The 27,510-nt window shown below is 44.6% G+C and overlaps 1 protein-coding gene across 1 annotated transcript in view; it reads right to left on the bottom strand.

Annotated features, from left to right (window-relative positions):
- LOC144495887 (stearoyl-CoA desaturase 5-like) overlaps window positions 1-27,510 on the bottom strand; it is a 48,486-nt gene that overhangs the window by 18,317 nt on the left and 2,659 nt on the right. Inside the window, exon 2 of the mRNA XM_078216683.1 lies at window positions 24,958-25,088. Coding sequence (XP_078072809.1) covers window positions 24,958-25,088 — 131 coding nt within the window. The remainder of the gene's footprint in view (window positions 1-24,957; window positions 25,089-27,510) is intronic.

Here is a 27,510-nt window from a genome sequence, read left to right as displayed (position 1 = left end):
TTATAATTGCCTAGAAGTGAGTAAAAGAAATTGTGCCTGCCTGTGGAGGAAGTGACATGGTTTTCCTGGAGCTGTTCATTTACAATACCACAAGTGTAAAGACCATAATGTAAAACATGTATAAGCTGCTCAACTGCCTGGAAATGTCTCTACAATCTTCAAACAAAAACAGTTCAGCCTGATCTCTTCAGCAGTAGACTGAAGGACAACCTACATTGCTTAACAATATTTTTTATGACACTTCTACTGTATTACAAAATTTCAAGGACCATCTGGATCCAGAGGCCAGCAAGGCATGACATCAGGCCAAAGAGGAAGAATACAGTGCTTCGCTCAATCAGGCCTCTAAAACCTCCTGGAAGGCACTGAAGGCAGGAGGAATAGACTCCTGTCAGCAGCTACCAGCCAGTCATCCAGAACAGTCACCCATGCAAGTGCCAACTCTCTTATCAATTCATCACACTCTTAGAACTACACAGTATGCCATAAAAGTGCTGCACATCTTCAGCTGGGCGAGCAAGGTTATACACCACCCCTCTTTTTATTCCTTTCCCCATCCTCGGTACCAATATCATTCACCCTCTTAAAGCAAAATTCTACAATTAACCATTCACAGTACTCTCCAGTTAAGGGAGCAGGGACGGCTGGAGGGAGTTCTAAATCAGCATTTTGCTCTATGTCTATCCAACATCCCTCGGAACAATTACAACAACCCCTAATTTCTCATTTGCCACACGTTCCTCAGCTATTAACTTCATTGTCATACACATCTGCTTGCAGAACAAAATGACACACAATGCTGACCAAAAGCAGGTTTGCTTTGAGGTCCTGAAATAGTAAAGTGTAAATGGTATTCCATTAATTGAATATAAATTAAGGAGCCAAACAAACACACTATTGCATTAAATCCCCATTGCAGACAGCTGGGAACAAGCTAACATTAAGACCTGGGATTTAATAGTCCGAACTAATAAGTGTAGAATATTTCCAGTAATGAATGTTTGGATTTTTTTTTTACTCGAGCCAAACTGAACAGTTGAAACTGCAGCTGGTTTACTTATTAACAATATGAGAGCAGAGCTCACTGTGCCCTCATATCAATTAAAATCAACAGACTGTTAGTAAAGATTTGAATAAAACATTTAGATAAAGATTTTTCAAACTCCTGATTGCCTGTAGGTCAAGACAACATGAGCAATAGCCAACTCATTCAGTAGACACAGCATTACGCCAGAATGAAGCATACATCACTGTGTGTCCTGTCAATCTATGTGAGGTTAGATACAGTAGTGATGTGTTTATGATATTGAACTAGAAACTGGGAGATTATGAGCTCAAAATCCACAATGACAATAAGTTAAATTTAATTTAATAAAAAAAAATGATAGTTGTAGGATAGTTGTAAAGACCCAACTAGTTCACAAATGCTTTTCAGTAGAGAGAATCTCTCAACCTTTTCAATCTGGTCTACATGTGAATCCACTCGCTCACTATGTAACTGACTACTAATAACCTCTGCAGTGGCTTGGCAAGTTGTAATTAATACGAAAATAAGGAATAAAGTCACACAGATATATTAGGAATTCAAGCAACTGATGCTTGAGCAATTGTCTATTTTAAACTGAGATTGGCAGATTTTTATTTACCAAAGGTATTAGGGGACATGGGCAAAGATAAGTCGATATATGCAATTAAGTCACAGATCAGCCATGATCTCAATTAATGGCCACATAAGCTTAATGAACTAAATGACCTCCTGTTTCTATGTTCCCATCCTCATCTCTAATGCCTATTATGGGGTGTTCATGGGTCTCCTGTCTCAAAAATTAATACTTTGTTTAATGCCCTCAGTTACCATAGTTCCTGCCCTAACTCCATATCCAAAACTTCTTCCTCAGTTCCCCTTCCATCACCAAGCTTGCAGTCTCCCTAAATGCTAACTACTTAAGCACCTCTCCCTGCCCCATTGCTTACTGGTATCAATGGTTTTTCTTAGACTAGCATCAGTTCCTTCTTCAAAACTGCAACCCTCAACCTCTCAATCCTCTCCAGTTTTTATTCCATTCTTAAGCTTTCTTTATACTCTAAGATCTTTAACTATGTTATGAAACTCTGATGTTTATACTTCAGCAGCCAAATGCCATCAAGAATCAGCGTATTTCCAAAAGGTATAAGATATTCTTAAATGCTGACATGGCCTCTGCTTTAAATCATTCATTCTGGTGAGTGTGTCCCACAACCCAACAACCCTTTTGTGTAAAAAAGCTTTTCTCCTGCACTCTATCCTAAATCTATTATTAAACTGATATTGATGTCCCCTTGCTCTAGACTTCTCAATCGCTAAAACTATCTGTTTAATTTATCTCATTCATTCATCACTTTTAAGATCTTGTGTTCTAACAAGAACAAGTCTTCTTTTGTATTTTCTTATGCCAGACAGCATCATGAATCTCCAGTGTCCTTTCTATTGACTCCAACTGTGATCTTACTATGGTTTTAGTGTCAGAGGTTTACAGCATGGAAACAGGTCCTTTGGCCCAACTTGTCCATGCCCAGTTTTTACCATTAATCTAGTCCCAATTGCCCATCATTGGCCCATATCCCCATATATATATAATTTTACCCATGTAATTGTCTAAATGCTTTTTAAAAAACAAAATTGTACCCACCTCTATTACTACCTCTGGTAGCTCATTCCAGACACTCCTCACCATGTGTGTGAAAAAATTGCCCCTCTGGACCCATATGACCATAAGACATAGGAGCAGAATTAAGCCACTCGGCCCTTCAACCCTTTTGTAACTCTCCCCTCTCACCTTAAATCTATGCCCTCTAGTTTTAGACTCCCCTACCTTTGGGAAAGGATTTTGACTATCTACTATATCTATATCCCTCATTATTTTATAGACCTCTATAAGACACCCCTAAGCCTCCTACGCTCCAGAGGAAAAAGTCCCAGTCTATCCAGCCTCTCCTTATAACTCAAACCACCAAGTCTCGGTAGCATCCTTGTAAATTTTTTCTTGACTCTTTCTAGTTTAATAATATCCTTTCTATAATAGGGTGACCAGAACTGTACACAGTATTCCAAGTGTGGCCTCACCAATGTCTTGTACAACTTCAACAAGACACCCCAACTCCTGTATTCAATGTTCTGACCAATGAAACCAAGCATGCTGAATGCCTTCTTCACCACCTTGTCCACCTGTGACTCAACTTTTAAGGAGCTATGAACCTGTATCCCTGAATCTTTCCGTTCTACAACTCTCCCCAATGCCCTACCATTAACTGAGTAAGTCCTGCCCTGGTTCGATCTACCAAAATGTTTTATACAGATCCAACATGGATCTTGACTTTTGCATGTAACTCTCACCGTGAAACCCCATATTTCAGTAGCTTTTTCTATGGCCTTATCCCCCTTAGGTGATGCTTCTTCAGTGCGTCTCTCCTGTTGTCCAGTTTGGGTGGGACTGCTCGCACCTTGTTTCATACTCATTTATCCAATCATATTCAAAGCATCACTTGGAATGACTTCTCTTTTTGCTAGTGCACCACGACCTTTGATGTCCCCCAAGGATCAACCCTTGACCCCACCTATTTTTCATCTATATGCTGTCCCTTGGTGAAAGCAGAGTATGCTGTACACTGATAACGCTCAACTCTACCTCACCATCATCTCTTTCAAATCTTCCATTATTACTAAATTATCAGATTGAATCTGGTATCCAGTTCTGGATATATTATTGGCAACAGCGTTGATACTAAACAAATCTGTTTGTAACGATGTTGTCATATTTGACCCCAAGATGAGCTTCTCGTCACATATTCATGCCATCACTAAGACCGCCTATTTCCACTCTAAGATTGCTTGACTTCACCCTGTTTCAGTTCATCTACTGCTGAAACCCTTATTCATGAGTTCATGACCTAGAGGGTGGAATTTTACGAGATTTTTTTAAAAGTGTCCAGCCCAATCTTATGCACTCAGTCTTTGGAAATATGGACTAGACCATTTCTAGCCACTTGAGGCAGTGGGTGGGACTTAACTTGCCAGACAGCCTGCAGCTCAGATTGGAGCCACAAACTGCACATGCACAGAAAAAGCTAAAAATAAAGCAGCTCTCCTCACAGAACACCCCAGGCCAGATACAGCCTCCCCCTGTCCCCCACAGACATCGGAGACACCCCCCTCCCACATTACTGACCCCTTTACCCTCCTCACCCTCCCCCAAACCCTCTTGCACATGGCCCTCTCATCACCCCTCCGGCCTTAATGGCTGACTGACATGACCTTCTCCCTCCCCTGCCCCCGATCATCACAGAGGCACAAATCTCCCCCCCCCCCACCCCCATTCAGCACACCCGCAAGTGCCAACTTGGCTTCCCCTCCATGGTAACAAGGCAAACTACATTAAATTCACTGGAATGCTCTAATGGGCACGTGACTCATCCAAACTGCCTGCAGCTGATCTGCCCTAACAAGGGAGAGCTCCATAAAAACCCCAAAGATGGATAGGCAGGCAGGCAGTGCAGAAAGAAATGGCCTCCAGGAAGACAGCTGCCCAATTTTCTGATGCTGATCTGGCCAGGTTGTTGGAGGCAGTGGAGGCAAGGCGGGACACCCTCTTCCCCCCATCGCCCCAGGGAAGGGATGGAAACGCAGCCTGGGAGGCAGTGGCAGCAAAGAACTGAATGACCTAATCCAGGCAGAAAGGGTGAGTGTTTAACCTCATCTAGCATCTTCCCCCAAATGACCCCCAGATCCCCCCACCCTCAGCACCCTGTATGCTTCCAGTTCCTGACCCCCCAAGCACCTCCCCCCCCCACCCCCCCAAAAAGAGTATCTCAGCGCTTGCTCTCTGCGGGCCACCCCTGATACCCTCCAGGACTTGTGCCATCAGATTTTACATGGCTCCTTCTGCCCCCCCAGGAGAAGAATGCCCATAATTGCCAGGTGAGGGTAAAGACAGGGGGTAGTGTGTCTGAGATTCGGCTCCTCACCCCCTTTGAGGAGCGGGCGCTGGAGCTTATGGGAGAGGAGGGCACGTGGACTATTAGTGACAGCATGGTCAGGCTGGAGCATAGGAGTGAGCACCTGCCAATTCACCACTCGGAGAAATCTCAAGTAAGTTGCATGCAGCCCTTGCACTTAACCTTGTGTCCTGTGTTGCAGGAAGTGACCTCGACCCCGCCCAGGCCATCCGGGATCGCGGCCCCCACTGCTGCTCCCACCCATCCTGACCCTGACAGTTCAGAAGGCTCCTCGGAATAAGCAGATGAAGGGACCTCTGAGCCCGGTACCAATTTTTGCGTCAGCTTCCACCTCGCAATTCACCATCCCAAAGACTCTCACATCGGTGGGTCAAGTTAGTGGCGAGGCATCTGGGTCACTCTCTGGTGCACACGATACATCTGCTGATGTACATCGGGTGGAAGGAGGAACGTCTGAGGTCTCTGGCACACGGGGGGCCTGCCAGAAGTGAGGACTCAGCTAGCTGCAGGCCAAATGCTGGGCCTCTGAGATCACTTCTCCCTCAGCTGCTGGAAATGCAGCAACAGAGCCAGGAATGCAGGAGGGGCTGACAGCAACACTGGACTGACTGTGAGGCTGTTGGGAGCAGTCCCAAAGCTTTCAGATGGACCAGTTATTGCCCGTCTTGCGTGGTCCCCAGGCCAACACTGCAAGGGTGGCATCTGTGGTGGAAAGCCTGGGGCAGGGGATCCTCACCATGAGTGGCAGGGTCCAAGTGATGGCCGAGTCACAGCAGGTGATGGCGGAGTCCCAGAGGGCCACGGTCGAGCCATAGCGGGCCACAGCTGAGGGCCTCAACAAGCCAAGATTCTGCGGACATGGCTGAGAGGCTCGAGAGCTTGCAGGAGACCCAGTGGTACAGTGCTGAGACACAGTGGGTCATGGCTGCAGCCCTTGAGAACGTGGCCCACTCATAGAGGGTCATGGCTGAAAGGCTGCAGAGCATGGGGCCAATCTCAGCGGACACTTGCTGCTGCCATTGACAGATGACCCTCGACTCAGAGGGCCATCGCAGAGGGCTCGGCTACTATGGCAAGAACGCAGGTGGTCCTCCAGGGCTGGCAGGGCCAGGTGATCCCAGAGCTTCTGGAGCTCACTGCAGAAACACCGCCATCCAATGGAGTGACCCAGGGGCCCACAGGAAACCCGAGGGAGGAGGTAGGGCTTGAGCCCGTGCTGGGGCCTTCCAACCAGGAGACTGTAGCTGTGGATACAGCTTCTGACTCTCCCCTTCCTGACACCGGGGCATCTCAGGGCAGCGGGATGAAGAGGGTGCCATTGATACTTCCCTGTCACCTGGGTCTCAAGGTCCAGACCCTCCATAGCTCGATCACCAAGGGCATCACAGGCCACGGTGCGCGGTAGGCAACTGGCCACCTCACCTCCAATGTACATCTTGGGGAGACACCGAGTGGTGTGGTGGTAGGCCACATAATGATAAGAAGTTGTCGCGGCACTAAGATGGCACGGGTGAAGGGCAACACTAGTTAGACAGAATATTTAGGCACTTTAAAATCTCACATTCACATGTTTTTGTATTATCACTTACTTTGAAGGCACATTTATTGGCACCAATAAATGTTATTTCACCCCACAGCTGTGACTAATTTGTCAATGATTAGCCTCTAACAGGAAGGTACTTACCCCGACAGTTGCTGGAGGGACCTGCATGTTGATGTCAGTGGGGGAAGCCCCTCAGCGCACTGTGACTGTGAAAATCAAGGCGCTCAAATAATTCATTGGCTACAGCGGGTGGCATGCATTGGCAGCGACTTACAACATCAGCCATGGCATCCTTAGTACCCAAGAGAGATTCCCTCCCCCCCCCAATCTGTCCCAAGGTCCTGCATAGGTGTTTAGTGCCTTGGTGCCAGCGTGTTTGCGGAGCTCAGATAAGAGTCAGACTAGTTTGCACCAGGGCATCATCACAATAGCGCATAGCGAGTTGTCATCACCCTCTTGCCTGCCACAGAAACTCGCTAACACAGAGTACCCTGGCCCACCACTCTGGTGTTACACTATTTCAGGAGAATATAGGACTGCACGTGGCTGGGGTAGGAGATGGAACTCACGTCTGGTAACTTAGGCCCCTAGTGACCAAAGCACATGGTGATCAGGGCCTCCCTCACTGCCCTCACATGCTTGACCCATGCATAGTGGCATAGTGGACAGTGAAGAAGATTATCGAGGATTGCAGCAGGATCTTGATCAATTGGGCTCTTGATCAATTGGGCCAGTGGGCTGACGAATGGCAGATAGAGTTTAATTTGGATAAATGCGAGGTGATGCATTTTGATAGATCGAACCAGGGCAGGACTTACTCAATTAATGGTAGGGCATTGAGGAGAGTTACAGAACAAAGAGATCTAGGGGTACAGGTTCATAGCTCCTTGAAAGTGGAGTCACAGGTGGACAGAGTAGTGAAGAAGGCGTTCGGCATGCTTGGTTTCATTGGTCAGAATACTGAATACAGGAGTTGGGACGTCTTGTTGAAGTTGTACAGGACATTGGTAAGGCCACACTTGGAATACTGTGTACAGTTCTGATCACCCTATTATAGAAAGGATATTATTAAACTAGTAAGAGTGCAGAAAAAATTTACAAGGATGCTACCGAGACTTGATGGTTTGAGTTATAAGGAGAGGCTGGATAGACTGGGACTTTATCCTCTGGAGCATAGGAGGCTTAGGGGTGACCTTATAGAGGTCTATAAAATAATGAGGGGCAAAGATCAGCTAGATAGTCAATATCTTTTCCCAAAGATAGGGGAGTCTAAAACCAGAGGGCATAGGTTTAAGGTGAGAGGGGAGAGATACAAAAGGGTCCAGAGGGGCAATTTTTCCGAAAAAAGAGAGTGGTGAGTGTCTGGAACAAGCTGCCAGAGGTAATAGTAGAGGTGGATACAATTTTGTCTTTTAAAAAGCTTTTAGACAGTTACATTGGTAAGATGGGTATAGAGGGATATGGACCAAATGCAGGCAATTGGGACTAGCTTAGTGGTTAAAAACAAAGGGGCGGCATGGACAAGTTGGGCCAAAGGGCCTGTTTCCATACTGTAAACCTCTATGACTCTATGCTGCACCAGCCCTCCAGTGCCTGGCTGGTGTTGCTTGTGTTCCTCCTCCTCCTGCAGCCCAGGCTTCCTGCTGGGCCTGGTCCAGGTCAAATTTAATATACTGGCCAACACAGGCATACAGGGTATCCGATACTTTCCTCACACACTTGTGGATGGATGATTGTGAAATGCCACAACGGTCTCCACTGGCGGTCTGGAGGACCTGGTGGCGTAAAAGTTTAAGGCGGCCGTCAACTTCACAGTCACTGGAAGTGGGTGCACCCCATGCCCTGAGGTGCCAAGTCCTGCAACGAATGGCACAGGTGTCCTACTATCTCCTTTTGGAGCTGCAGCCATCGACGGTCATGTCCAACAGTTGCTCAAAGGACACTCGTGTGCGTAACTGCTGGGGTCTCCGCTCCCTCCTTCTCCCTGCACCTCCCTCGGGCCGAATGGCGGCCACATCCTGTCTCCGATGGCTCACTCCCTCTCCTCTTGCGAGTGATAAAGCCTGGGCCTCCTCTGCCCGCAATCCATCCTCCTGCTCCTCCTCCTCAGCTCCAGCAGCAACCAAAAGAACAGCAAGATCATTTGGTTGCATTGGAAAAGCCATCTTGTCAATCTGAAGGGGTGGGGGGTGTGGTTGGGAAAGGGGAGAGACAGATGGAGAGGTTAAAGAACTCTGCTCATCCCCATCCCAGCAACACACACTCCCCATACAACCCCCCCCCCCACAGCCCCCAAGCAACACACATTCCCTCCATCTCCCCCAAAGCCCCTCAGCAGCACACACTCCCCATAACCACCCCACAGCCCCCCCAGAAACACACACTCCCCAAAGCCCCCAAAATGGCAACACAGTTGGACACTATGGGCAACAACAGCCCCCCACCTTCCCACACACTCGCAAGCCCCCCCCCTCGCAAGCCCCTCCCCCCCCTCGCAAGCCCCCCCCTCGCAAGCCCCCCCCCTCGCAAGCCCCCCCCCTCCCTCGCAAGCCCCCCCCCTCCCTCGCAAGCCCCCCCCCTCCCTCGCAAGCCCCCCCCTCCCTCGCAAGCCCCCCCCCCTCCCTCCCTCGCAAGCCCCCCCCCTCCCTCCCTCGCAAGCCCCCCCCCTCCCTCCCTCGCAAGCCCCCCCCCTCCCTCCCTCGCAAGCCCCCCCCCCCTCCCTCGCAAGCCCCCCCCCTCCCTCCCTCGCAAGCCCCCCCCCTCCCTCCCTCGCAAGCCCCCCCCCCCCTCCCTCGCAAGCCCCCCCCCTCCCTCCCTCGCAAGCCCCCCCCCCCTCCCTCGCAAGCCCCCCCCCCTCCCTCGCAAGCCCCCCCCCCTCCCTCGCAAGCCCCCCCCCTCCCTCCCTCGCAAGCCCCCCCCCCTCCCTCCCTCGCAAGCCCCCCCCCCTCCCTCCCTCGCAAGCCCCCCCCCCTCCCTCCCTCGCAAGCCCCCCCCCCCCTCCCTCCCTCGCCCCCCCCCCCCTCCCTCCCTCGCAAGCCCCCCCCCCCCCCTCGCAAGTCCCCCCCCCCCTCCCTCCCTCGCAAGCCCCCCCCCCCCTCCCTCGCAAGCCCCCCCCCCCTCCCTCGCAAGCCCCCCCCCCCTCCCTCCCTCGCAAGCCCCCCCCCTCCCTCCCTCCCTCGCAAGCCCCCCCCCTCCCTCCCTCGCAAGCCCCCCCCCCTCCCTCCCTCGCAAGCCCCCCCCCCCCCCTCCCTCGCAAGCCCCCCCCCCCCCCTCCCTCCCTCGCAAGCCCCCCCCCCCTCCCTCCCTCGCAAGCCCCCCCCCCCTCCCTCCCTCGCAAGCCCCCCCCCCCTCCCTCCCTCGCAAGCCCCCCCCCTCCCTCCCTCCCTCCCTCGCAAGCCCCCCCCCCTCCCTCCCTCCCTCCCTCCCAAGCCCTCCCCCCCATCCCTCGCAAGCCCCCCCCCCCCCCATCCCTCGCAAGCCCCCCCCCCCCCCCATGGCCCCACAAAACAATCCCTCACTGAGCAGTCTGAAAGCAGAGACTTACCTCCTCGCTCACCCTCACTGCTCAGGCGCCTGAATCCGACTTTTATACGAGGTGTTTTCCTGACCGATCCGGCTGCAGCGAATGAGGTTGTTAAGGCAGGTGAGCTGGGATGATTGGGAGTGAAGCTCACTAATTGCCTTGTGATGAATGCAATAAAATGCAAATTGGTGTTTCATCCATTTTGGGCGAGTCCTGAGCATGCTGATTATTTTTTTCTTGGTAAACTAGGAATGGGCGTGAAAACGGGTTGCATCCCGCTAGCCGCATCACACCCAATTTCATGACTCTTTCCCGCCACAAAACAGGCGCGACGCGGTCGTAAAATTCCACCACTAGACTATTCCAATGCATTCCAGGCTGGTCACTCACATTCTACCCTACGTAAACTCAAGGCCATCTAAAACTCTGCTGCCCTTGCCCTGGTCTTAATACATGCCAAATCCCCTCTACGCCTTAATTTTAAAATTCCCACCCTCGTTTTCAAATCCCACCATAACTTCACTCCTCCCCAATTTCCTTTAGTTCCACAATCCTCCAAGATATCTGATTATCTAATTCTGGTATCATGAACATTCCCAATTTTAATCGCTCCACCATTGGTGACCATGTCTTCAGTTGCTTTGGTCCCAAGCTCAGTATTTCGTTCCACACACCTCTCTTTCCTCCTTTAAGGCATTCCTTCTTAGAACCTACCTGCGAGCAAGCTTTTGGCATAATATTTCCTTATGAAGCTTGGTATTACATCTTGTTTTAAAAAGCTCCTGTGAAGGGCCTCGGGACGCTTTATCACTTTAAAAGGTGATATATATACAAACATAAGTTGACGTTGTGAATGTGAACTGAACCCCAAAATCTGTCTGCCCATAACATCAATCAATGTTCCACTAAATTACACCTGTTCAGTTTTGTTTAAACCAAAACAAATCACCTCATGTTTATCCACAATGACACTCACCTGCTCTTTTTTTAGTCCATCATTTTTTTGAGTCAAATTCTTTAAAAAATGTAAACATTCTCACACTTAGACCAAATTCCCATGGTACATAAGCATTCACTTTGTACACCCATTTGAAGGAAATGGGAAATCAAAACTTCAATTCAACATTTTATTGATGTGAAGGTGAAATTTCAGCTCAAGCCTTCCCTCTTCCTCTTTTATAAACTGTAACACCACAGCGCAGATGTGTTTTATGTAAATTCATTGTTTATACAGCTATCTCAATCATTGCTCTATCTTCCCTTCCTTTTCCCTTGAAGGATATGCAGATCCAGGGTGCTTGCACCTTCTGTTATATCTCCCAAGGGAACTTAGTATGAAGTTATTCAGGGTAATCAAAGCTATTTTTCTGTAGGGCGAATTGTTAACCAGAGATCGAACCTGAGACTGGGGCTTAGAAGATTAAATTGTGAGGGCAGGTTGAATAAACTTGGCTTGAATTTATTTGAGTACAGTAGATTGTTATGTCACCTGATCAAGGAGGCTAAGGCATTAAAAGATTTGGTGGGGTGCATAAGAACAATGTATTTCCTCAGGTTGGGCATAATCTTAAATTAGAGTTGGTCATTCAGTAGCAAAATCAGGGAACACATTTTGCACAATAAGGATAGTAGAAATCTAGAAGTCTCTCTCTCAAAAGGCTGTTGATGCTGAGTCAATACAAGTTTCTAGGACATTTTTTGTTGTGTAATGATATCAAAAGACATAGACAGAACAAAGGAAAGAAAATGGAGTTGAGATGCATATAACCACAATCTAGTTGAATGGTTCGAGAAGCTAAATGGCTCTTTCCTCTTTCTAATTGTTCTCTCGTCTGCATGTCTTGGCTATTTGTTGTTTTAAGCACTCTGCCATAGAGATCAGGAATGTCTACGGTTTGGTTGCTGGTCTCTGTTCTTTAGCTGTCAATACATTCAGTACAAATGCTCTTCAGGAAAAACTGAAAGTTATTTTGGATTTTGTACTATTTGCAACTATATTAAGAATCAAAGCTGGGAAAATAGCAAACTGCTTCTATACTAGGTTTTATGTGACCATAACGGAGAATCCAACATTGGAAGGCAGTACAGCAATGAATTAGGGCCCCAGCATGATTTCATTGGTTATGAATTCTTGCTTGCAGGCCTCTCAAATACTCAATTTCAAGACTTTCCACTATTGGCAGTAAGCCTCAACCACCAGAATTGAGTATCAAAAATTGGAGACAGTGAGCTGTGCATGACTTTCTAGTGAGTACCCCAATTTCCAATATTGACTTCAAAGGGTGAGGCTCACTGACAAGGGTGTCACGCCAAAAATGAATATTACTGTGTTCTCAATCCTGCTCACATTGTGATTAACAAGTGTGCAGCAGAGACCATGTCCCAGCAGGTAAACTCAGACAATCCCTAATAACCAATAAGCAGACATTAAAACCAAGAAGCCAAAAAGACCAAAACTAATTTCAACATAGATAAAAGCCCTTTTCTATTAAAAGAGTGAAATGCATTAAAACAGATTAAACTTGTAACCTAAAGTGAACAAGTGTCAATGCAAATAAGTCTGGGTTACAACAGAGAATAAGGCCATTTGACCCAAATGGTCTATGCCTAAGCTTCACACAAGCCTCTTCCCACCTTCCTTCACCCTATCAGCCTGTCCATCTACTTATTTCTCCCTCACGCACTTATCTAATTCCTCCTTAAATGCCGCTAACCTCAACCTCCCTATGTGGTAGCATTTGCTAATCACCATCTAGATAAAGAAGTTTATTTTGAATTCTTTAATTGAATGTGACCCATTATTTATAGCTAACAATTCACTGGACCCCATCACAGTAACAAAGCCACTGCAATTTCATAGGAGCAGTAAGGCGGCAAATTATCAAGATGACATTCACTAAAATGACTGTTCACTGAATGTTTAGTGCGCTGAATGTTCAGTGCTAATTATCAAAGAAAATTGTTTTCCAGGTTGTTGTTTTGGATAAACATTATGGTCAACTGTTTGTTTACTAATAGCTGGTGGGAACTGTGATGGTGAAGGGGAGCCTTTAGCTTTAAAATTGAAGATAAGATCTGACTTATCGTTAGTTCCTTAATGCTTCTGGAGCATGACACTTGCATCGGTGTCCAATCGGCAGATGTACTGTACTGGGATTAATAGCAGTAATGTGCAGTGTGACAGTGCTCTCTTATAACACAGACTTTTATCGGGTTGTGGTTTCCCTACATAATGAGCACAGAGAGCAAATGTGGTGCACAGACTGATTGCTTTCCTGCAGGGAAAAAAATGAATAAAATAGTTGGTGAAGCAACCAAGCTTAGTTAACTCTTCATTTCCCATTTTAAATCTTTATCGCCAGAGATCAGTCTGCAAAATACACTGAGTAATGAAGACTTATCAAATGTTTGGGAAATAAGGAAATTTAGGCTTACAGCTTGCATAAAACAGATTATTTGATCATTGTCACATTGCGGTTTTTGGGAATTTGCTGCGTGCAAACTGGCTGCAGCATGTCCTACATTTTAAAAATGACTACCCTTTAAAAAGTACTTAATTGGTTGTAAAGTGCTTGAAACACCTGATGCTCATGAAAAACACTTTATAAATGTACGTCATTTTTTTCTTTTTGCGCTTTATTCTGTTGATTTTCTCCTGCCTACTCAGCATATTTATTTGAACCTTAACCTTTATATCTCTTTATTTATCATTCTCAAATCAGACTACTAGTGTTGTCAACTAACTAGCAACCAGCCAAGGTTCAAACAGTGAAGCCTATCGACAAGACAGGACAGTATCAACAACACAAGACAGCAACACTATCAACAATACAGGACGGCAGCATCAATCAACAGAGCAGGATGGCAGGGCTCATCGACAGCACAAAATAATACTACCAATTGATTGTGAAAAATATCTGTCAACAAAGCATTCTCTTGTTTCACAGATGGTGTAACTGAAGAGCCATTTCTGGAATGACATACTGCCACTAACAAAGCCCTCTTTATTTTAGTCAAATAGGGATGAAAATGCTTCCAAAATCCAAGGTCCTTAATTCATGAGGAGACCTTGAGAGTAGGATTGGTGCTGACCCATTGACAACGTGCCTGACCACGTCTGCAATTCAGGAAAGGATTTTGAGTAAATGTTCTTGATGCATTTGGAACAGATATCTTCTGACAGGGAAATGGGGAGGAGGGGACAAATTTCACTGCAGTATTTTGTCAAAGATCGGCAACACCAACCCACCCTCCCATACAAACCATCATTATAACTATTTTGTTTTAAAGAATGCTATTGTCTGCTTCTGCTGATCATAAATTGAATCAATTGTTCTTTATTAACTACTTTGTGAACTGACCTTTCAATGCAAAAGCATCCAGCTTTAAGGACAACCCTGAAAGAAATCATGTATTTCAATGATTGAATTTATTATAGGTCTACTCTTGGGTGCATTACAAGGCTGAGAGGGAGAGGAAACCACTAAAATCCAAGTTTTGCCCCAATTAAGAAATTAACGAAAGCCAAAATAGATTTATTAAGGAGTAAATCATGTTTAACTAAATTGACGAGCTTTCTGGTGAGTTAAGAGAGGGTTAATAAGGGTAGTGTGGGTATGTGGTGTACCTGGGCTTTCAAAGGGCATTTAGTAAAGTGCTACATGATAAAGTGCCACATAATAGTCTTGCCAGCAAAGTTGAACCCCATGGAAGAAAAGGGACAGTGGCATCTTGGAGCTGGCAGAGTGACAGGAAGCATATTAATGAAGAACGGTTATTTTTCCAGAATGGAGGAAGTGCGGGCCCCATTGTACTAGGATAACTACTTTTCTTGATCCATATAAATGACCTAGATTTGACTTATACAGAGCACAAGTTCAAAATTTGCAGATGACACAAAACTTAAAGCATTGTGAACTGTGAGGAGGAGATGCCGGCGTTGGACTGGGGTAAACACAGTAAGAAGTTTAACAACACCAGGTTAAAGTCCAACAGGTTTGACGAAGGAACAGCCTGTTCCGAAAGCTCGTGTGGCTTTTGCTACCAAATAAACCTGTTGGACTTTAACCTGGTGTTGTTAAACTTCTAACTGTGAGGAGGACAGTGATAGACCTCAAGAGGACAAAGATTGGCTGGTGGAATAAAGACACCTTCCTTCCTTTCCATTTTGGCTTTTCCCAGTTACATGGGGCTACCACAATGCTGGTTGATCACACGTTTGTATCAACCATCATTTTTTGGATTCTGTGGGTGATTTTACAGCCAGGTGCCCTACCTGCCACTGACCCTCTCCATTTATCCAGACAATGGGGACTGGCATCAATATACACTGGCTTGCCTGTATCAGTGGCTGGGTTTTTTTGTAGCCAACAAGTCTTGCAGTGGGACTTGAACCCAGCTTTTCTGGTTCTGATGCAAGAGAACTACCCATTAAGCCACACTAGCTCCCTCACCTCAATGGTTGAATGGAAGGACACATGGAGGAATAATTTTAATACAAGGAAGTATGAAGTGGTATAGTGTGGTGCGGAGAATGGGTAGAGGCAAAATAAGAGTACAAGTCTAAAAGAAGCACAGGAGCAGAGGGACCTGTGAGTATATGTGCAAAAATTGTTGAAGGTGTATACCAAGAAGTTTGCTACCATCCAGTACACAGCTTGATTGTTGCCCAAAATCCCCCCACCCCCATCAACGCTGAACTCAGTATGCAACCAATACACCACCAAAGCATTAAGGCTGCAGTATGTGAAGCTTACAAGTACACTGTAACAACTCAGCAAGATTATTTCAACAACACATGCAATCTCGACCATTACAATAAAGAATAGCGATGTTGTGGGAACACCATTCAACTCCTAGTTCCCCTCTAAGTCCTGACACATTCTGATTTGGACGTAAAGAACTGTTCTTTCTTCACTGAGGGATGAGAATCCAGAAATTCTCTACCTGATACACTGATGGTGTTTTCACACTGATAAGGGCTGCAGCAGTTTAAGGAGAAGGCCCACCACAGCAATCTCAGAACAACTAAGGATGGACAATAAATGCTGGCCTTGCTAGTGTTATCTACATCCTGAGAACAAATGAAATAAAATGAGAGTATTAAGAGCTGCCTTTCCTTCATCCTCTGCTCAGGAGCAAATTGGTGCCCAAGTTTTGTTTTTCAATTGAGCTAACCTCTTTGCTCAGGTACACTCAGATCATTTCTGTTCTGTTTTGTTATGTCACAACACTGTTCATTTTTTTAGCCATACTATGCCAATAGCCTTATGCATTGTATGTTTATTTAATGATACCTGAAAAACAATGTTTTCATTTTTCAATTACATTGAGGAAAATTTGAATTTCTGTCCTATGTAATTTTGAGACTATTTCCCACTGTTTACCATCAATAGAAAATGGAAAGAATTGTTTAATTTAGACAAATACGAGGTGATGCATTTTGGTAGATTGAACCAGGGCAGGACTTACTCAGTTAATGGTAGGGCGTTGGGGAGAGTTACAGAACTAAGAGATCTAGGGGTACATGTTCATAGCTCCTTGAAAGTGGAGTCACAGGTGGACAGAGTGGACATTCAGCATGCTTGGTTTCATCGGTCAGAACATTGAATACAGGAGTTGGGACGTCTTGTTGAAGTTGTATAAGACATTGGTAAGGCCACATGTGAAATACTGTGTGCAATTCTGGTCACCCTATTATAGAAAGGATATTATTAAACTAGAAAAAGAGTGCAGAAAAGATTTACTGGGATGCTACCGGGACTTGATGGATTAGAAATCATACAGTGCAGAAGGAGGCCATTCGGCCCATCGAGTCTGCACCGACCACAATCCCACCCAGGCCCTACCCTCACATATTTTACCCGCTAATCCCTCTAACCTACACATCCCAGGACTCTAAGGGGCAATTTTCTAACCTGGCCAATCAACCTAACCCGCACATCTTTGGACTGTGGGAGGAAACCGGAGCACCCGGAGGAAACCCACACAGACACGAGGAGAATGTGCAAACTCCACACAGACAGTGACCCAAGCCGGGAATCGAACCCGGGACCCTGGAGCTGTGAAGCAGCAGTGCTAACCACTGTGCTACCATGCCGCCCCGATTGAGTTATAAGGAGAGGCTGGATAGCTTGGGACTTTTTTCTCTGGAGCGTAGGAGGCTAAGGGGTGATCTAATAGAGGTCTATAAAATAATGAGGGGCACAGATCAGCTAGATAGTCAATATCTTTTCCCAAAGGTAGGGGAGTCTAAAACTAGAGGGCATAGGTTTAAAGTGAGAGAGGAGAGATACAAAAGTGTCCAGAGGGGCAATTCTTTCATAGAGGGTGGTGAGTGTCTGGAACAAGCTGCCAGAGGTAGTAGTAGAGGCGGGTACAATTTTGTCTTTTAAAAAGCATTTAGATAGTTCCATGGGTACGATGGGTATAGAGGGATTTGGGCCAAATGCAGGCAATTGGGATTAGCTTAGGGGTTTTAAAAAAGAAAGGGCGGCATGGACAAGTTGGGCCAAAGGGCCTGTTTCCATGCTGTAAACCTCTATGACTCTAACATCTGCAAAGCTCATTCACTTAACGCGGCAAATATGTGGAATAATACAACTGATTGTTGAAAGGATGTTACTTCCCACAAGTGGGATGTTAAGTGCCATTACTGTAGACAGTTTGGTTTAGAAATGCTAGATGGATCTATACACCCTCACAAAGTAGTCAAACTCTGACCAAAATAGCATTCCATCATCTTGCTCGAAGATAAAGTCGCCACCACCCCTTCCCCCCTCCACTCCACCTCTGGATCCCTGCAATTTCTTTATCACTTAGTAGGACAGCTGGAAGTGATGTGCATTATATTATAAAAGTATATCAGAAACAGGGAGATGGAGTACGTTGCCACTATACAAAATTCTCACATTACAAACAGCAAACACATTTTTGGCTGGAATTTTCATTGGAGTTCTCTTGAACAACTGCTGTTCTCTGAGTATTCCTTCAAAAAATCTACTCCCTTATCTCCATCTCAAAGCAAAAGGTAACTAAATGGAAAATCCAAACATGCATTCACTTATGCATGCCTGCATCAACCCAGAGCATTAGATCTGGCAGCAAGCAGCTTACAGAGCAGTGAACACTTCCAAACAAAAATACATTCAAATCTGATTAATCCAATGTCCGGTTGCTAACAGGGACATTTCAGGTCAGCTTCATAAAATACAAACTAACCAAGCTAGGAGCATTGCAAAATCACAAGTTATTTATAGGAGGCCAGTCAACACAACATCATTCACCCATCCAGAGGGATTCCAATATCACCATTACAGCATTCAATTGATTCTTGCATCCCTCGAGAAGATCGCTTGCTTTCTGAGCCAAATTTTTCAGGCCCTTCCCTCTCAAGAACTTAAAACATAATATTTCATAATTGGCTGCTTCAACCAAGATTGTGGTTGTGAATCAATGAAGTGCAAGTTATTTTCTATTTCCTACCAAATAACAAATATATATATACACACACACATATATAAAACTGTACGGCTGGAGTTTCTTTGCTTCCTAATCATTTGATCAGTCTACATTATTTTGCATATTCTGCAATCTGGTCTCTGGCAACAAGGATTTAAAATGGGCAACGAAGAGTTACATGAGCTCAATCTGGTTGCTTCACCAACCATTTTTTTTTCCACCTGCAGGAAAATAATGTTTTCATTTTTCAGAAACAGCAGTTCGGGAATAGTGACCACAATTCAGTAAGCTTTATGGTACTGATGGATAAAGAAAAGTGTAGTCCTCAAGTTAAGGTGTTAAATTGGGGGAAGGCTAATTATAACAATATTAGGCAGGAACTGAAGAATGTAGATTGGGGGCAGATGTTTGAAGGCAAATCAACATCTGGCATGTGGGAGGCTTTCAAGTGTAAGTTGATAGGAATTCAGGACCAGACCATTCCTGTAAGGATGAAGGATACATAAGGCAAGTTTTGGGAACCTTGAATAACGAGAGATATTGTGAGCCTAGCCAAAGAGAAAAAGGAAGCATTTGTCAAGGCTAGGAGGCTGGGAACACATGAAGCAAGTGGGGAATACAAGGAAAGTAGAAATAAACTCAAGCAAGGAGTAAGGAGGGCCAAAAGGTGTCACAAAAAGTCATTGGCTAGCAGGATTAAGGAAAATCCCATGGCTTTTTATACATATATAAAGAGCAAGAGGGTAGCCAGGGAGAGGGTTGGCCAATTCAAGGACAGGGGAGGGAATCTATGTGTGGAACCAGAGGAAATGGGTGAGGTATTAAATGAGTACTTTGCATTAGTATTCACCAAAGAGAAGGACTTGGTGGATGATGAGTCTGGGGAAGTGTGTGTAGATATTTTGGGTCATGATGAGAACAAAAAGGAGTATTGGGGTTCTTGAGAAACATTAAGGTAGACACGTCCCCAGATATACCCCAGAATACTGAGAGAGGCAAGGGAGGATATTGCTGGGGTGTTGAGAGAAATCTTTGTATTCTCTCTGGCTACAGGGGAAGTTCCAAAGGATTGGAGAAGAGCCAATGTTGTTCCTTTGTTTAAGAAGGGTAGCAAGGATAATCCAGGTAATTACAGGCCGGTGAGCCTTACGTCAGTGATAGGGAAATTATTGGAGAGGATTCTTCAGGGCAGGATTTACTCCCACTTGGAAATAAGTGGACGTATTAGTGAGAAGCAACATGGTTGTGAAGGGGAGGTCGTGTATCACTAACTTGATTGAGATTTTTGAGGAAATGACGAAGATGATTGATGAGGGTAGGGCAGTGGATGTTGTCTATATGGGGACTTCAGTAAGGCCTTTGACAAGGTCCCTCATGGCAGAAGGTGAAGTCGCATGGGATCAGAGGTGAGCTGGCAAGATGGACACAGAACTGGCTCGGTCATAGAAGACAGAGGGTAGCAGTGGAAGGGTGCGTTTCTGAATGGAGGGCTGTGACAAGTGGCATTCCTCAGGGATCAGTGCTGGGACCTTTGCTGTTTGTAATTTATATAAATGATTTGGAGGAAAATGTAACTGGTTTGATTAGTAAGTTTGCAGATATCACAAAGGTTGGTGGAATTGTAGATAGTGATGAGGACCGTCAGAGGATACCGCAGGATATAGATCGGTTGGAGACTTGGGCGGAGAGATGGCAGATGGAGTTTAATCTGGACAAATGTGAGGTAATGCATTTTGGAAGGACTAATACAGATGTGAAATACACAGTAAATGGCAGAATCCTTAAAAGTATTGATAGGCAGAGAGATCTGGGTGTACAGGTACACAGGTCACTGAAATGCAAGTGGATAAGATAGTCAAGAAGGCATATGGCATGCTTGCCTTTATCAGCCAGGACATTGAGTTTAAAAATTGGCAAGTCATGTTGCGGCTTTATAGAACTTTAATTAGGCCGCATTTGGAATATAATGTTCAATTTTGGCCGCCACACAACCAGAAGGATGTGGAGGCTTTGGAGAGGGTACAGAAAAGTTTTACCAGGATGTTGCCTGGTATGGAGGGCATTAGCTATGAGGAGAGGTTGGAGAAACTTGGCTTGTTCTCACTGGAACGACAGAGGTTGAGGAGCGACCTGATAGAAGTCTACAAGATTATGAGGGGCGTGGATAGAGTGGATAGTCAGAAGCTTTTTCCCAAGGTAGAAGAGTCAATTACTAGGGGGCATAGGTTTAAGGTGCGCGGGGCAAGGTTTAAAGGAGATGTACGAGACAAGTCTTTTTACACAGAGGGTGATGGGTGCCTGGAATTCGCAGCCGGGGGAGATAGTGACTTTTATGGGGCGTCTTGACAAATACATGAATAGGATGGGAATAGAGGCATGCGGTCCCCGGAAGGTAGGAGGTTTTAGTTCAGTCAGGCAGCATGGTCAGTGCAGGCTTGGAGGGCCGAAGGGCCTGTTAATGTGCTGTAATTTTCTTTGTTCTTTGAAAGCAGTTGCCTCTGCTCACACTTGCTCTCCGTGCTCATTATGTGGAAAATTACGGCCTGACACAAGGCTGTGTTACGCAATGCGTTTAGAAGTGTGCACTGTCACACTGTACCTCTGCACCATCATCCAATGTTACTGCTATTAATCCCAGTACAGTACATCTGCCCACTGGTCACAGGTGTCTATGTCATGGTCCACAAGCACTGAAGAATTGATGATGTTTCAGAACCTTTCTTCGGTTGCTTTCTTAAGTTTTTAATTTAAAACTAAAGGTTGCCTTTCACCATCACAGTTCCCATTAGCTATCAACAAACAGTTGACCATAATGTTTACCCAAAGCATTAAGCTAGAAAATTTATTTTCAGATAACTAGCACTGAACATTCAGTGCACACTAATTTCACTGCATTATTAACTTTAATGAAAGTAAAATTGCTTGCTTTTATATAGCACCTTTCATGACCACAGGATTTCCCAAAGTGCCTTGCAGTCAATTAAGTACTTTTGAAGTGTAGTAACAATTGCAATGCAGTAAACATGCCAGCCAATTTGCACACAGCAAACTTCCACAAACAGCAACACCTGGTGTTAATTGAGGGGTAAATATTGGCCAGGGTATTGGTGATAATTCCTTTGCTCTTCATCAAAGCAGTACGCTGGACTCTTTTACATCACCCAAGAGAATGAAAGATGGCACTTCTCACAGAATCACAGAAACCCTACAGTGCAGGAAGAGGCCATTCGGCCCATCGAGTCTGCACCAACCACAATCTCACCCAGGCCCTACCCCCACATATTTCTACCCGCTAATCCCTCTAACCTACGCATCTCAGGACTCTAAGGGGTAATTTTAGCATGGCCAATCAACCTAACCCGCACATCTTTGGACTGTGGGAGGAAACCCACGCAAACACGAGGAGAATGTGCAAACTCCACACAGACAGTGACCCAAGCCGGGAATCGAACCCAGGTCCCTGGAGCTGTGAAGCAGCAGTGCTAACCACTGTGCTACCGTGCCGCCCAATGCAGTATTCCTTGCAACCTGCATTGGAGTGTTAACCTTGATTTTTGTGCAAAAATCCTGGCGTGGAACTTGAACTCAGAACCTTTGATCTCAGAGGCAAGTCTGTTACCAACTGAACCATGGCTAACACTAATATGTGGGTTCACACACAACGTAGGACATCACTTGGAGGGAGTTACTTTCTGAAGCGCTATATGGGAAAGAGTAGGCTCTGCTGAGTATGCAATTGTGTTATGGAGAACTGTATTCTGCATCTGTACCACTATATTACTTCCAACTAGACAGCGATACAATTTGATTCTGCACAAAAATGGGTTCGTAGGGGATAGATGAACACTACCTATCCACATGGTTCTGGGGGGGCACACAAGACAGCTGGATATGGAGTGTTCACAGTGGACAGGTGAATGTTGCATGTGCTTGTTCACCTGGTCCCAGGTGAAGTGAAGGCATCTGACACATTGCTCCTCAGTGAAGTGCAGATATCCATGGTGATGGCCGCCTCCTGTGCAGCACCCTTTGTCCAGCTGTAGATGTTTTTTCCTTGTCCTCCAGTCCGAAAGTAGAACTCCCTGACCGCCCCCAACTACAATAAAACTGCTGAAGGCAGACAAAAGCAGTCGAGCACCAGTAAGCGCTGGTTAGCACAAATCAGAAAACTTTTGTAGTAGACAGAATATTTACAAAGAAATGCCCAGAAATTAAAAGGACAAATAAGCAATTAGCCTGTACGGCGTGGATTTACCTTTCAAACAGCAAGAAATTGCTCAGCAACATAAGCCAGTCACTGAGGCAGAATCAGTTCCAAAAAAGATTGAACAACAAAACAGGACCTTTATTTAAATATTTTAAGAAGCCCGATCCCTGAATGTCTATTGAAGAGACTGATCCAATTTGGTTGCATACTTCCAGCCTGGCATGGTTGCCTGCACCCTACCCATCATAATAGACCCCTGGGTAATACAATCAAATTGCTAAGCATCTGTTTTCTTCCTGTCTTCAGCAAGTTTCTCTGTGAAGGGATCTCAGCAAATGGCTATTTTTTATTAATGCGACATGGGCGTTGCTGGCTACACCATCCCTACTTACTCTTGAGAAGGTGGGGCTGAGCCACCTTCTTAAAGCGCTGCAGTCCATATGCCATTAGGGAGAGAGTTCTAAGATTTTGACCCAGTGACAGTGAATGAACAGCGATATAGTTCCAAGTCAGAATGGTATGTGGCTTGGTGGGAACTTGTAGGTAGTGATGTTCCAATGTATCTGCTGTCCTTGTCCTTCTAAGTGGTGGAGGTCGGGGATTTGAAAGATGCCATCAGAGGAGCCTTGGTGAGTTGCTGTAGTGCATTTTGTAAATTGTACACACTGCTGCCACTGTGCGTCGGTGGTGAAGGAAGTGAATGTTGAAGGTGGTGGATGGAGTGTCAATCACTGGGTGCTTTGCCCTGGTTGGTGATGAGTTTCTTGAGTGTTGTTAGAGCTGCAATCATCCAGGCAAGTAGAGAGTATTCCATCACACTCTTGTCTTATGCCTTGTAGACGGTGGACAGGCTTTGGGGAGTTAGGAAGCAAGTTACTTTCCACAGAATTCCCAGCCTCTGACCTGTCTTGTAGCCAGTGTTTATATGGCTGGTCCAGTTCAGTCTCTGGTCAATGGTAACCCCAGGATGTTGATAGTGGAGGATTCAGTGATGGTAATGCCATTGAAAAGAAGATGGTTAGATTCTCTCTTCCAGGAGATGGTCATTGTCTGGCACTTGTGTGGCATGAAGGTGGTCAAAATTAGCCATGTCATGAGTTGGGTTTCTTCAGAACACAAGTACAGACAGTTTAAAATACTGGGCAGAGCATTTAGTTTGTAAATTATTGGATGACGCAAGGATTAAATAAGGTCTGATTTCTCCTTGTTCCCTAAACTCGAATTTCACATGTAGGTCTACATTAGAGCACTCTGATTATGCCTCACAAGGTGTTCCAGCCATGAGTTCAGAATATTCACATTTCATGGAACTGATTCCCTGTCAAGATCAGATTCTCCTTGATGCCACTGAAAGCAATTAGAATTCACTCAGCAACACAATTCCAGTGACAATCAGCACTTTCACCGGTTTTTTTCATTTCAATTCTTCAGTTAGTATGTATAAACTCCACTTACAGCATGAATTCTGACTCATGTTTGATCTTTTGTGTGATATAAACTGGATCCCATCGCTCTTTAGATATACAGAGGATATATAACAGTCATGACTGTATTTGCAGCTCATCTTATTCCATCACCAAGAGCGTAGGAGTTCTAATATGTAGCAGATTCACAGCTGGCAGCATCCAGCCTCCTATTCTGCATAGAATCATAGAAATCATAGAAACCCTACAGTACAGAAAGAGGCCATTCGGCCCATCGAGTCTGCACCGACCACAATCCCACCCAGGCCCTACCCCCATATCTACCCACTAATCCCTCCAACCTACGCATCTCAGGACACTAAGGCCAATTTTTAGCATGGCCAATCAACCTAACCCGCACATCTTTGGATGTTCATAGGTTCAAGTTATCTTTTAGTTGCATACCATAGTCTGCAGCTCATGGATATTAAACCCTATACAAACTTGTACATCTCCAGTACAAATGCACTGGGTTAGATGAATGAAATAGGTAGGAGGAGCATTAACCAACACAGACCAGTTGAACTGAACAGCTTGTTTCTGTGGTGTAAATTCAAGGAAATAATATGCAAAACAATTTCAGGTGCAAATGTAGGTAATTCGCTTGCTCCAAATAATTTATTCACATCAAATTAAATGGGAATAAAATCTATTTTTATAAAACTTGATTTCTATTGCTAGCAATCCCGAATTACATTTCAGCACAACAAACAAACAAATCAGATAGAATTGCCAGTTTCAACACCTATTTCAATGTCATAAAAGTCACCTGAAAAGCCATGGAATTGGCAGCAGCCAGGAACATCCTCAATGGCAGCTTTGCCTTGTAAGATCGGTGGCTCCATAAACGATGCGCACCAGCTGTCACTCCGAGAGCCGTAACTAAGAAACAAACATAAGCTGTGGAAAAACATAATAACTTGGATTAGTAACATGGCACAGTACTTTGCTGTCTGTGCAGCTGGGATGTGCCATCAATGATGCAAAGTGAGTTCTGTACCTTCATTTGTCCTCTTTACCAAAGTCATTGTTCCCTCACATTGTATCCTCTACACCAGTATACTGCGTTATTCAAAGAGAAGCATTCTTGGCCTCGAGAGATAATTGCCACTTGAGTAAAGAGAGTTACTGAGATGGTGGTTGGGTCAGAATTCATACTGCAAACAGGGGGGAACGTCTTTTTTTAAATTCATTCATGTGGATGTGGTCAGCACTGACTGGGCCAGTATTTGAACTGAGTGACTTGCTCGGCCATTTCAGAGGGCAGTTCAGAGTCAATTTAACTCTTGATCCCTAAAGGACATCAGTGAACCAAATGGGTTTCTTTTAATCACAAAAGACAATGGCTTCATGGTCATCATTAGACTTTACAATCTAGATTTCTACCGATTTCAAATACACCATCTGCCATGGTGGATTTGAACCCATTATTTGCTGATGATTGGGATGAAATTAATCATGGGCAATTGCATAAAATGGGTATTAACTAACTGGGAGACTGTTTTACACATACCTGATTTTCTTTTCTGCTGCCCGTGTAAATGAGCGGCAAGGTTTCAACAGATGTATCTCAGAAGCAGCGCAAACGATTGAGGAATATCATTTAAAAACTTGCATGAATCCAATCTGCACAAATTTCTTTGTTATAAAAATGATATGGCATTGTGTCTTACACTATAACTGCATTGACTTATTCTAGGAAATTCCAGGGATGTCAGAAATTTTACAATGCAAGAGCTAATTGATTTGAAAATCACTTACTGACAGATTGAATTTGCTCGGCACTTTGCATTAATTCATGGAATGTCCTATTTCAGACAAGTTCTCTATACATTGTCTCTCCAGAATGTCAACAAAATCAAAACACTGCTGGAAAATCTCAGCAAGTCCGGCAGTATCTGCCCGTGACCTGAAACTTGAACTCTGTTTCTGTTTGCACCAAATAAACCTGTTGGACTTTAACCTGGTGTTGTTAAAACTCTTACTGTGTGCACCAAGGTTGCCAGACTTGCTGAGTATTTCCAGCACTTTTTGTTTCTCCAGAATGTCAATATTATTTGAAGCATAGAAAGTAAATTGGCAATCCTAAGACTCTGTAGCTGAACTTAAATGTGCACTTATTTATTAAGAGAGTTTGTTTGATTAACAGAGTTAAACTAAAGGTGACAATTCTATTGATTGGTTTAAAAAAACACAGTTTGTTATGGGCTAAACAATGGAAGATTAGCATCCAGATTTCAGCCATATTTTCATAACAGAAGCATCACTCTACTGAATTACAAGTAAATAATGAGGTGGAATATTTTCGCTATAACCAAAGTTTCACTATATATGAATTTGCTATTAAAAGTTCCATTATTCAAATCTATAGCACTATCATTACAATTGGAGGCTTTTGTAATTGACATACGTACATGACAATTTTTACCTACATTATGTAGGTAGATTATAAATCCTGCATATACCAATTCTGGTCTAGTCACATTGCACATACAATGAAGTTTGATGGTAAGAAGTCTACATACCCCTTGTGGCTGGTCAACCCATGTAAACACCATGGATAAAACTAAGTCAAATTCGCACTTGTGCTAAATGATCACACTTAAGTTTTCAAATTGATGATGTCCAGGTACACGTTTCACACAGCAAAAAACCCATATTTTGTGCAGAATTTTATACATTAGTTATAAATTAATTACAATCAGGCTTCTCTGTAAAAACCCTTAATATTATGTAATACGCAAGGTCACCTGTCCTGTTTTCAACAAGTATAGGTTTTGAGTGGAATGTCCAGAAATTTCTAAAGTGTGAAGGAAAGTATGATTTTAAAATGTCGGTCCATTTTCCCAATTACAATGTTTTAAATTACTTAGATATGCAATTACTTTCATCAACACATATCAGGATGCAATGTGGATTTTAAATTTTGACTGCTGTGAATCACTCAAGTATGTAATAATGACAAACTTTTCTTTGGATAATGAACTTTTTACTGAGCTTCGGTCAATGTATACCATAATTTGCCCTCCAGTATCTGACTGCGATGTTGCTCACAGTCACTTAAAACTGAATTAGATAAAGCAGGAATACCAAGCAGCTGAAATACCCAAGCCATGAGTTCATGTCCTGCAGGCAAGTACGGTAATTCCTCATTAAAACTATCTGATAGACCAGGTTGCCATCTAACTTATTTTTAGGACTTCCTGAATTTTTTAAAAACTTGACAAAAAGTGTATAAGTTGCTAAACATGGCTTGTCCTGACTAGACACAGTTCAAACTTGTTTAACTCAAATAATCTAATAATCCACATTTTAAGCACTA

This window comes from Mustelus asterias, chromosome 1 (assembly GCF_964213995.1).
Source record: "Mustelus asterias chromosome 1, sMusAst1.hap1.1, whole genome shotgun sequence".
In the NCBI taxonomy this organism is placed as follows: Eukaryota; Metazoa; Chordata; class Chondrichthyes; order Carcharhiniformes; family Triakidae; genus Mustelus; species Mustelus asterias.
Note: the sequence above shows the minus strand (reverse complement) of the source record. Positions and strands in the feature narration are given on the sequence as shown.